Source organism: Xiphophorus couchianus, chromosome 3 (genome assembly GCF_001444195.1).
Source record: "Xiphophorus couchianus chromosome 3, X_couchianus-1.0, whole genome shotgun sequence".
Classification (NCBI taxonomy): domain Eukaryota; kingdom Metazoa; phylum Chordata; class Actinopteri; order Cyprinodontiformes; family Poeciliidae; genus Xiphophorus; species Xiphophorus couchianus.
Genome location: NC_040230.1, coordinates 8,720,649 through 8,732,416, shown reverse-complemented (window position 1 = coordinate 8,732,416; position 11,768 = coordinate 8,720,649). Strand labels below are relative to the sequence as shown.

Here is an 11,768-nt window from a genome sequence, read left to right as displayed (position 1 = left end):
AGTTTAAATTAACTTGCTAAAAAATTTAAAAGCCATGACATCAAAATTATATCAAAAATCAAAGACATAGTAATGTTAGTCTATGAAAAATTGCTGAAAAACTCTGATTGAGGATCCAGCCACTTCACCTTCTGCACCTCCAGTTCTCCGTGTTTCTTCCATAGTGAAATAATTGTGTTATTTACATAAATAACACAATTAACTTAAATCATGCATGTCTAAACATGATTTATGCATGTCTAAACAACAAATTTAGATTTCATATTCTACACACAATACTGAGAATATTATTGAATTTCAATGAGGCATCGACAGCAAAATTCTTAATGTAGGACATCTATATGAGTCAGTGAAACTATATTATTGTGTTTAGTCACTTCTTTATCAGTTATATACAAAATATCTTTACAATACAGAAAATATCAGCTCAGTGTAATTCATGTGCGTTCGAAATGCAGTCTTTCAACAAAATATTCACAACTGAGCGCGCTACAAAGTTCCTTTACTCTGCAAGCCTGCATTTGAGTGGCTGACATTTTGCAGAGCCCACCTATCCTCTTAAATTAGACTTACTGATTAATCTGATATTCCACCCACTGGTAGCAGTTTCCAACCAGTGGGCAGATGCGACAGACAAGGAGAGAGCAAGTTAAATGGCAGCGACACATTTGAGTTGCACCAGTCTTCCTGCCTTGACTCAGCAGAGCTATCTACCCCCAGCCACATGAAACACGTCAGGCTGCGGCTTTACAGTGTCCTGCCCACAGCCTTTAAAGAGGAAACTGAATCAGAACTAAAATGCACAGACTAAGAGAGAAACCTCTACCACGTTAAAAAATTTTTAAAAAATGAATAAAATGACTGAGTGCAGACACATTAAAAATGTATACTTGATTGTATGGAAAGCAGTTTAACTGTCTTAGCCTTTCAGAATGTCTTACGAAAGCTTACGAAACCCTCTAGTGTTTGTTTTGTAGGTAGGCAGTATCCTCAGGGTCTTGAGGTTTTTTGTTTTTTACATTGGGATCTCATTGGGAAAACCTCAACAGAAACCTCCTCCCCCCGGATCAATTCAGAGAAATGTCTCAGCATGTTTGCCGCTCTGGAATGCACTGTGTTCATGTGTGAGGGTGGCTGACTGGGGGAGTGCAGACAGTCTCAGTTTGAATCGTCTGCAAGCGGACCAAACACACACACACACACACCCACACATACACAAATCATCTCTGTTAGTTAGTGCTGTTACTATGGCAATTCTCAGGAAATGTTTGCTTTAAAGGTAAGTGCATCACTGTGGATTAAAGTAAGGGACATTGGCTTTAACAATCTGGTTTGACGTATTAAATATCAAAGTGAGCAGAAATATAATAAATCAGTTTTCCTTATTGCATAAAATTTCACATTTTGTGGAAAATGATTCTATTTCACAACAAAATGCAGAAAAGTAATTTATAAAGTAAATTAAATTGGATAATGAGTAGCCCAGTAAAAAAGTAAAACTGGGCTAAAGAAGATAAATCATAACGTGTCATCTCGACCCCAAAAAATTGTTGGTAGTGGTACTGTACACTGCAGAAGTCGGTGGCAGTGAATAAAAAATGTGCTTGCTTAATCTTTAAAAAAATCCGACAGCACCCTCTAGTGATAGATTTCATTTTCAACATGCTCCTTTGACAAAAAGTCATTGTAAGGCAATTTTATATGCCTTTCAATAAATATGATCAAAGAGTGAATATATTTCAGTAGAAAAACTCTAAAAGAAAAGAAAAACTTTTTTTAGACTCATTACACACAGTGATACATTTCGAGAGTTTATTTCTGGTCATCTTGATCATTATGGCTTAATTATTGAAAACCTCAAACAAGTTTATCAGAAAATTGGAATATAGCATAACACTAATGAATAAAGTTTCTAACACAGAGGTGTAATTCAGCTGTAAAAGAAAATGTCTTTGTGTTGTATAGTGTACACCTTCCTAATGATAATAGGAGCATAAAAGCATTTTCATATTAAAAATCAGTTGTTTTTTTTATGAGCGCTTTGTAATATTCCAGATTTGATTTTGTGAAACTGAATTTTGGGTTTTGATTAGCAATAAGTCATAATCCTCACTTTGAAGAAATAAACCCTTGAGATATGTCACTGTGTGTTAATGAAGTTGTATTATGGTGATGACTTAAAAAATTAAAATGAACTCTTTAATTAGATTTTTATTTAATAAGATGCACCTGCATTACAGGTATATATGTATTGTGTCAACTTTCATGCTGGTGATGTTTTCATCAACGCATTTAAAATAATAAACTGCACATTTAAAGACTTATGAAATGCAGCAATTCCACACAGAAAAGTTACATTTAATAAATAGTTCTCCATAAAAATATGTACATCTTAGACTGTTTCTTGTATTGCATTGCTCTGTATTAAAACAAGGTAGCCATCAAGTAGCAAATTGTTGAGCTGCATCTAAATAATGGATAGCTTGAAAAGTTTTTAAATATTTAACTCCTATGTCTATTTTACAGTTGTAAAAGTCAAATGGGACTTGAACTATTCCCATTTTAGGGTGGCATGATTATACAAACAATTTCAATGATTTTACAAATGAGACAATTTTGCATGTGGATTTTCTCTAATCCAAATAGGGTCAAAATAAAGCACATAGGCTAAAATTGACCCCCCCACCCCACTAATATTTGAATTAATGTTCCTTAGCAGTGTGTGGTTGAGATGCCGTTTGCTATCCAAGTATTAGTGGAGCTGTATGTGTGATGACAAGAAATTCTGAATTGTGCACAAACGAGTCAGTGAAGTTGTATGTGGTATTATCAGTCCACTCTGGGAAAAAGAACAGCTCAAATCATAAATGGAGTAAAAGTATTACAGTATAACACTTGTGTATGTAAACTTAAAACCAGCTTAAAATAAAAACAATCAAGAAATTTTGAGCTATTAGCTCCATAATCATCATAATCATAATGTGATAAACTTATACGAGCTGCTGACATCTATAATTAAATTAAATTGTGTGAAATGAAAGGAATGTGTACTGATAGTAAAAATTATGCTATTACCACATGCACATGTTCAACATATTGTTCCACATCTACTGTACTTTCAGGGGGAAATTTTTAACCCTCCTGTTTTACAGAAAACTTACTAGTCGACTTTACTGCTGGTTTCCTTTCATTCTTTGTTTTTAATAGCAAAAAAACATCTGCTGATGACCAATTGGAGTCCTTGGTCCCATGCACATCTTGAAGCCACCACAAGAACGAAGTCTGGCTGACTCTGAGCTTGCTGCTGGATATTTGCACGTTATAACCACATTGCAGGTTGATCATCAGTAGTGTGGACTCTTCTCATTGCTTTGGGGATTTCTGTCAGGGTGATTACATCACAAGCCGTCCATCATGGCCAAAAGGTCATCTCCTTTGCTGCTGGCACTTGAAGATGGATCACCAGACTCTGTGAACTCTCCCATAATCTTGGTCAGTTCTGCGTTGGCCTGTTGATCCTGAAAAGACACAGTAATCTGCTAGTCATTATGTTGCAGTGCTAATCACAGGGAATCCTAAAGCAGTAAATCCTGTTAAACGGGCAAAGCTTCACGTCCCCGATTGTTAACTTTAGTCCAATCATTCTGTCTGCTTATCAGGGGTAAAAGAGGGCTTAAAGTATCTGGTTAGAGTATTCATACCCATAACCAGATATAACCTTGGTGCCTAACGTCTTGTGTGTTCTGGGAGCTGTGAAAATGTTGGGGTGGGTGTAGCTTTTATTCATCGAGTGAAGTTAGGTGGAAAAAAAGAGGGTAAAAAAGGAAAACCAAAAAAAAAAAACAAGATTTATTCTTCTTTGCAATTTAGCTCAGGATCAGCCAGAGTGCACTGAAAAGTGCCTTGACACATATTCTCAATTGGATTTAGGTCTAAATTTTGACTGAGTCACTCTAACAAATGAATGAGATTTGACTTTCTAAGACAAAGACTTTCTACTTAGATGGGGGTTATGCTTAGATTCACTTTACGGAGAGCCGGAAAGTAAACTTCATCCCCTCCACAAGGTCTTGTGTAGCCTTCAACTTGTTCTTCTCCTATTGTCCTGTATTTAACTCTACTCATGTCCCTTCATAACAGGGTTTTCAGAATGACGTGCAGTGTCAGTTTTCTTTCACATATAGCGTTTAACATGTAAGCTAAATTAACTCCAGAACTGTATTTTATTAAAGTACATCAGGCTTAAGGAAAAAGCACTCTTCAGATTTCAAGTTATAAAGCATTATAGAAACTTTGGCTAATTTCCCTTACACTTAAGTTAAGTGAAAGGAAAATTAGCCCTTATTCGACTGCATTTTATTATGTAGTCAAATAAAATGCACAATACATTGCAGTTGTAGCAAAAATGTAAAAATGTTTAAGAATACAACTGTAAGACATTGTATGAGGCTGACTTAAGCTTTAGACCAGCAGGCAAGGCGTTCTGTTAAATTTGGCATCTTAGATCTTAGATTTTAAATCTCTGCTCACTCTGGTAATTATGAACTCAACAGCTGAAGCACAAGGTAAAAAGCACACAAAGCACAAGGTATGTTCTTTTTATGGCGACTTCATTTACTGATGAAGTCAGTAAATGAATACAAACTGCCTTTTGTCTACACATTTTATGGCAGACAAAATATTCTTTGTCTGCCATAAAATGTGTTGCAGAATATAGTACTGGACAGATTCCTCTCTACAGAAGTAATTAGTGTGGACAGATGAGATAATTACCTTTGTTGCTTGGATGCTTATGACTCCATATGAAAGCTCATTGGGTCTTGATATTAATGCTTCTCTGTCAGAAAGATGACATAAAGAGCACATTTATTTTAATGGGTTAAATCTTTTTTTGTTTGTTTCAGGCAGAAAAAAACAGTTGAACTTAATTATGTGAAATGTCTAACAGGACACTAACTCTTCTTCTTCATCCGTGGCAAAGAGATTCACCCGGAAACCAGTGTCTGTGCTTCCTGGTTTCTGGACTTCTAGACCTCCCATTAATCTGGCCAACAGATTCAGTTCCTCTTTGGCCAGAGGGTTTGGGGCAGAATTGACCTGTAGACACACAACAGTTTTCTCATTTCAGTATACCCCTTGCTGATAGTAAGCATAGTACATGAAAACTTTCAAGCACATGATGTATGTACTCTAAACATTGCATAGAGACAACATCTACCACAAGTTATTTAAACTATTTCAGTGTTAACAAAAAAACAACATTTAACCTTTGTGTGCTGGGCAGAACTTTTAGATGTGCCAGACATATGTGTTTCAACCGGGCGACTTACACTGTACCTGAACAAAAACAAGAAAATGAGAGTATACGCACAAATCCATGTAAGTTTATAACAGCGCATACAAGTGTGTAAAACAACTCCCAAATCTTTTACTTCCAAAAGCAGGAACTGACCCAACTAAACTTTCATTTAAAATAAATTTGTACATTTAATTGACCAAATTTTTAAGAGACTTGGGTTAGAAACAAATGTACCAACAGAATGTAGATAAGGTCTAAAGTAAAATCACACTATAGAAATAAGCATAATAAAAAACTGTTCATACTTGAACTGCTTCCAAAAAAAAAAAAACAGAGACAAAATCTCAAGGAAAACTGGAAATTAATTTCAGCCAGGAGGCTCTAAATTTTAAGTAATTATCTTCACCTGCAATACAGCTCAATGTTTCTTCTCCATCATTAATTTGAAAATAAAGGATCTTACATGTTTGTCCCAAGCTTTGTGATTCTATTGCCAAACATTTCAAAAGATCCTTCCCGTAATGCAGAACTGTAGTTCCCTCCATTATTGAACTGTAGTCTGGTCAACTCTTCGCCAGAACAGCTAAAAATCCTGAAAATAAGATAGAAAACATCAACATTAGCAAGAAGGCCTTTAGGTTTTTTTTTCCTCTGACAAAGTCAAAAGTAGCTTTTGATTTTGCATGTCATCTTATTATGTCATTAGAAAAACAAAAAATTATAATAGTATTTAACATTAATAAATCACAAAAACAGTCCTTCAGAAATTAGACGCAAAACAATCATGCTACATATGCATATGGAGAACTACCATTGGATTATAGTGTTTGGTTAATAAAGTCCACATTAAAACTCAAGGAACACAAAGATAAAATAAATGTACTTCAGCACCTAATCAAACCAGGAATTTGGGTCCCACGAGGCACAGGACCATTAGTAGGAAGCACAAAGCGGCCATTTGAGTTCTGCACCTTGTCCTTTAGGAAAATAGAAACCTAGCGAAAAACACAGCAGCAGAACATGTGGCAAAAATGCTTCAAAAATTACACTAAACAAGTGTCAAAGATTTAGGAAACATGAAAAAAGAATTACCCTAATATGCATGTCTTGGAAGAAAATGAGAAGGGTTTGTCTAATCAGTTGGAATTCACCATTAGACAAGGGTGTATACATCTGAAAAGAAAAAAATACATGCAATCATTTTTGAAGAATAATTATACATAATAAAATTATTTGTCAAACAGAGTTTTTTCAACTCTTCAGATACATTTTAAATGGCACTGAGAGATCAGGGCTTAGAATCTAAAATATTGGTTTAATCATCTTTAAGACATTTTGCACCTATTCTGGTGTTATGCTTAGGCTCATTTTTGTTAACTTCATCCCAGATGTCTTGAGATTTTGCTTCAATATTTTCACGTGTTTTTTCCATGTGATTTCATGTATTTTGTGAAATGCACCAGTCCATTCAGCAGCAAAACACCCACGTAACAGGATGATGCTTTCCCTTTACTGTAAAGCAGGCTTGCCATTCTCAGCCCTTAAAGCTCCTCTATTTCCACCAAATATAATAGTTGTCACTATGGGTAAATTTCAGTTTAAAAATACATCAGAAGAAGTGTCTAATTAGGTATTTGTTCCCAAGTTCACTTGCAAACTGCAATCTGGCTTTTTATCTTGGTTTTGGAGTAATAGCTAAGATGCTGAAAAGAAAATTATGTATCTTTTCATACAAAAACATCCGCTTTTATATGTTTGCATCTATATATTTTCCTATTTAAAAAATGTAGATACTTGTTTTAACAACATAAACATATGCACAACACATATAAGTCTCCAGTAAACAGTTAAAATCTCTTTCTCATGCTTCAAATGAAAAGGCCAAAAGAGAAAGCCCTTTTTGTTAATATGCTATCTTTTTTGCATCTAATTATGTCTTATGGCCACTATTCTAATATAAAGCTTTTTATAAATTATGGTATCTATTAATTGAAGGAGTACATTTTGTTAGCCATTTAGCTGCATTGTAGAGTTTTTAAAATCCTGCATTAGGAGAAGCAGTGAACCTTAATGCATGACAAGCTCTGTGAGATTAACTTCATGCTAAAGAGCTAAATCTGCTGGCCAGTTGAGCATATCCCGTACTTTATCTTCTATTATATCTTTTATAATAATAATTAATATACCATTTGTGGCATACTCGTCTCCTGTACCTCTATGAGTTGCTGGTAAGTTTCATCGACCTGGCTCAAGATGCTAGGAGTATCTTTCACGAAGTCTTTGATCGCATCCATGTGGTTGAAGGAGACAAGCAGGATGTCCTTTGGGCGGGGACAGAGAAGAACCTGGTATTTGAAAGCCATTGTCATCAGGTCATAGAGCTGTGGAGGAGAACACGGGACAACATCACCGTCTCCTCAAAAACACAATCTGTTTTTGCATAATAAACAGCAGAGGGAGCCACATATTAGTCGTGCAATTCAGTCTAGTCTAGCCAATAAAATACAAATACAACAGTAGCACTCTAGCATAAATGTCTGACTGGAGTTTTAATCTGATGATGATGTGATGGATACAGAGCCTTGAAAAAGTATTCATACTCCTTGAACTTTTTCATATTGCAACCATAAAGTTAAATGAAATTTTACTGGGTTTTTAGGTGAAGTGAGATGAAAATGATAAAAAATATATATTATAAATAAATAGCTAAAAAGTAACCCAAACCCTTTGTCCAGCGATTCTGTCACTGATGAAAAAAAAAAACATCCCACAACATGATGCTGCCACCATCATGTTTCATATCCATGAGAATGCTTGGTAGATGTGCAGTTTTTGGTTCCCAGAGCACATAGCATTTTGTATTAGGACCAAAACATTTAGCCTTAGCATCATGTGACTAGAGCGAATGCTTCAATATGTTTTATGCATTCGTAAGAAGCTTCTGGGTTCTTTTTGCTCTCTTCCTCCCACTCTTTCATCAAGGCCAGATTCATAGAGTGGGAGACAAGCAGTCATAGTAGAAAATGCCAACATATTTTCCCATTTAAGCAGTAGCTCCCTGCAGCTCCTGGATAGATACAAAAGGCCTCTTGGCTGCTCCTTTAATTAACACACTCCTCGTTTGGCTTCTAGTTTTAGGTGGGCAGTTATTAACCATTGATCATTTTTCTTCCAAATCATGATCATGATCTAATTCAATTTGATTTATCATATAAATTCACAATAAAATATGTTGAGGTTTGTAGATGTAAATTAAAAACATGTAGAAAGGTTCAAGGTGCATGAGTATTAGACACTACATGTTACCATTATTGTAAATTAGATTAATATGATTCATTTCAAGGTCATGCGTGAATAAACAAAACTATACAGGGAAGTATTACCTTGTCCATGCTAGCTTGATTGAGTCTCATTATGGACGCATGGGCCAGCCTGTCAAACACAGTTCGTAGAGCCTTCTTGGAATAAAGCTCCTGTGGCTTAAAAAGCTCTTCCAGAAACTTTTTGTTGAACATGGTGGTGATGATGTCATTCATAACTGATCAGGCAAAGAAATACAACAGAAAGTTCAAACGGTATAAAGACATTTTTCGAGAGAACTTTCAACAGTGGAAGCTGAGAAGCAGGCATTTTTGCACACTAAGCTAAAGGTTGGTCGATATGATTTTATCCAGCAGGACCTAAGAAAGCATTATAACTATGTTTGATAAGCGGTATCACGTATGTGTGTTGTTACGTTGTGTTTGATTTGATCTCTTTTTTCCCCCTCAGAGCACTGCAAGGCCTGATGTTGAGGTTAATCTGCTGGAATGTCCACTATTAGAAAAACTGTCTTAAAATGTTCCGTTAGTAAAAGACGGAACATTTTTCTATGATGATCAATTAATCAAATGCATAATAAGGAGCACTGGGTTGGTGCTTTCTGTACCAGATCACATAAAAAAGCTAGAGTGTACCTAATTTCTCCAATAACTGCATCTTCTTTTCATCAGTGAGTGAAGAACTCTAATCTACAATGTGACATTAACAATTTAATCAAACAGCTCTATATTTAACAACCACACAGCAGCACAATCAAACTAAATGATCCAAATAAAATTTTTATTTTTTTTTAAATGTACCTGAACACTTGCTAAATATTAGTCAAGTTTAGGTCATTAATGTACATCCAGGTAAGTGTAAAAAGTTAAAGTTTCAAAATAGCTTAATTTTTTTCAAATCATATTAATGCAGTGGCTTGAAGTGCTTTTAATGACATATCACAGAAGGTGCTGGAATAACAAACTGCATGGAGCATTAGGTAAAGGAGTGAAAAACCTCCACTATGCTTGTAAGTTGGAAACAAAAGCATCCAACTGTCTTCCCTCACTTACAACAAAGAGAGATTTGGCTGGAATTGTCACTGATCATGAAAAGCACAGACATTTATGGGGTGAAACTAAAGCAGCAGCCCCCATCACACTTATTGCAGTAAAGCTGTTTAGAAACATTTGGTGGTGAGCTGCAATCTGTTACGCACTTGACAGCAGGCTGCTTGGCTGAGCAGATGATATCTGTTTGTTAAACTTCTGTTACTACATGAAGAGATGAAACAAGGTATAATTTTCTGCGCAGTAAGCACTAATGATAACTAAATTCAGTCAATGTCTAGATCTGTATATTTACTTACATTTATGGACATAAAAAAAATCAAAATGATGATTAAAGTAGGATTTCAACAACTGTATCATTGTTATATTGTTTTGACATTAGTAGGAATAACTGTTGTTATGTTAGACGATTTATAAATTTATCAAAAGCAATTAACACCCTGAATGCTCACATACACTTATTATACTTTGGTTATATGTATATGTATATAACTGATTTATAATTGTAAATAATGTAAATATCACCATATTGTATTGTACACATTTCCTACATTGTTTGCACTGTTGGAGCTGACTTTAATCTCATTGTACATATATACAGTGATAAACAAATTATATTCTATTAAACAGTTTAGTTTTGTGTAAATATTTAGATACTGTGGGATTATTAATCAAGGTCTTCATGAGAATCTGATATCAGCCCATGCCTTGTCCTGCTGAAAACAAAGTAAGACACCACCACCACGACATCCGTAGAAAGCAAAAGGAGTAGTTATTGGATTAAATAAATACATTGTTATATGTAGTAAATTGGAATCTAAACGTCAACATGGAGCTTTGTAACTTATAAACACTTTAAATTACAGTAATAGGATAAAACACTTATTTTAGCTACACAATGCAAGCTCATATAATGTTAAGTTTGTACCAAGCATGCAATTTGAGTGACTCAGCCACTTATGTGACTAATAATCATTGTGAATTTCTGAACAATTTCTTTTTCAGGTCTCCGCTTTAGGTGCATTTAATAAATTACAATATAAATGAGACAATAATCTATTTCTGTAATTTAATTCAAAAACTGAAGCTCTTCTATAGATTCTTTACACACAGTGTGATTTGTTTCAAGTGTTTCTTTTTATTGATTTGAATTCTGTTTTCTGAACATTTTAAAAACATAACTCTGTGTGTAATGAACAACTTCCCATTTCTGAGTCTAACTACTGAAATATATCAATTTATGATGATATTTTGATTGATCATGATGCACATTTATTGTTCATCATATTCTATAGTTTAAACAGCGCATATAGTCCAGCTAGGCCAAAGCAGAGCAGAGCATCTAATGCAGAAGTGCACGTTTACACTGAATACCTCTCTTTCTGTCTTCCTCTATCCAGGCAGGTACAGTGGAAACTTTATGAACCAAGAGAAAATGCATTAAAAAACTTTATGATTTTAAAAATAGAATTTCAATTATCTCTAATGAAGTATAATTTCGCTGACATTATATAACAACATTTAATTATAGGCAACAGAAGACAGTAAAATCTGTTCTGAACCCCCAATTCTTAAAAGATATTCTAAGGGGGAGCAAACTAATTAAACTATTTGATCCTATAACGTTAACTGCTCACTGTCTGATAATATATATATATTTGTATCACCTCAATTTAAAGGCACACTGACCATTTGATGAACAGGCAAATGACCTCCTCTTACTGCATCATCTGCGTTTTATTGGAGCATAGTGACATTTGTGTTGTTAGCTGAATAGCTGCTTAGCTCGCTACCTTTCTTAGCTTTGTCAGCGGGTATATTCTGAGCACGAAGCCGCTGGTCCAGGATGTACAGCATTTCTCCGCCGAGGTTGATAAAGAGCAGCGGTAGAGTCCTCGTAGACATGTTTGAATCTGACGACTTGAATCTTCCTATCAAGCTAATTGCAGGACACCTCTAACTAGTTGCTATGAACGGGTCTCTGTGTTTGGTAAAGCCGCTTCTGGTTGCCAGGCCACGAACAAAAGAGCCAATCACAGAGCAGTGACGAAAGCGCGTATGCGTAAGACCCTCGTTGAACTAAGAGGGAGAATAAATTA

The 11,768-nt window shown here is 35.1% G+C and overlaps 1 protein-coding gene across 4 annotated transcripts; it reads right to left on the bottom strand.

The window, feature by feature from the left end:
- Window positions 1-2,193: 2,193 nt before the first annotated feature.
- On the bottom strand, window positions 2,194-11,704 carry oscp1b (organic solute carrier partner 1b). 4 transcript variants are annotated; one of them, XM_028012781.1, is made up of 11 exons: window positions 11,463-11,704; window positions 11,044-11,085; window positions 8,683-8,837; window positions 7,513-7,680; window positions 6,392-6,472; window positions 6,191-6,294; window positions 5,763-5,891; window positions 5,268-5,337; window positions 4,958-5,097; window positions 4,774-4,837; window positions 2,194-3,518 (listed from the first exon to the last, which is right to left on the bottom strand). In XM_028012781.1, exons 1-11 carry the CDS (start codon window positions 11,572-11,574, stop codon window positions 3,399-3,401), a joined length of 1,185 nt encoding a protein of 394 aa, XP_027868582.1. In that variant the 5' UTR covers window positions 11,575-11,704; the 3' UTR covers window positions 2,194-3,398. The 4 variants fall into 4 exon arrangements, with proteins under 4 accessions (XP_027868582.1, XP_027868584.1, XP_027868583.1 ...); XM_028012783.1 differs by lacking the exon at window positions 11,463-11,704 and adding an exon at window positions 11,359-11,451; XM_028012782.1 differs by lacking the exon at window positions 11,044-11,085 and having other exon boundaries at window positions 11,463-11,701.
- Window positions 11,705-11,768: the final 64 nt, after the last annotated feature.

Excerpts from the sequence above, each read along its gene's own strand:
- oscp1b (XM_028012781.1), bottom strand. The coding sequence starts at position 11,574 with ATGTCTACGAGGACTCTACCGCTGCTCTTTATCAACCTCGGCGGAGAA. Across the intron at positions 5,338-5,762 it reads ACAAAGCTTGGGACAAACAT|GTACAGTGTAAGTCGCCCGG; the intron begins GTAAGATCCTTT and ends GTTTTTGTTCAG. Across the intron at positions 3,519-4,773 it reads TAAGCATCCAAGCAACAAAG|GATCAACAGGCCAACGCAGA; the intron begins GTAATTATCTCA and ends GTGTCTTTTCAG.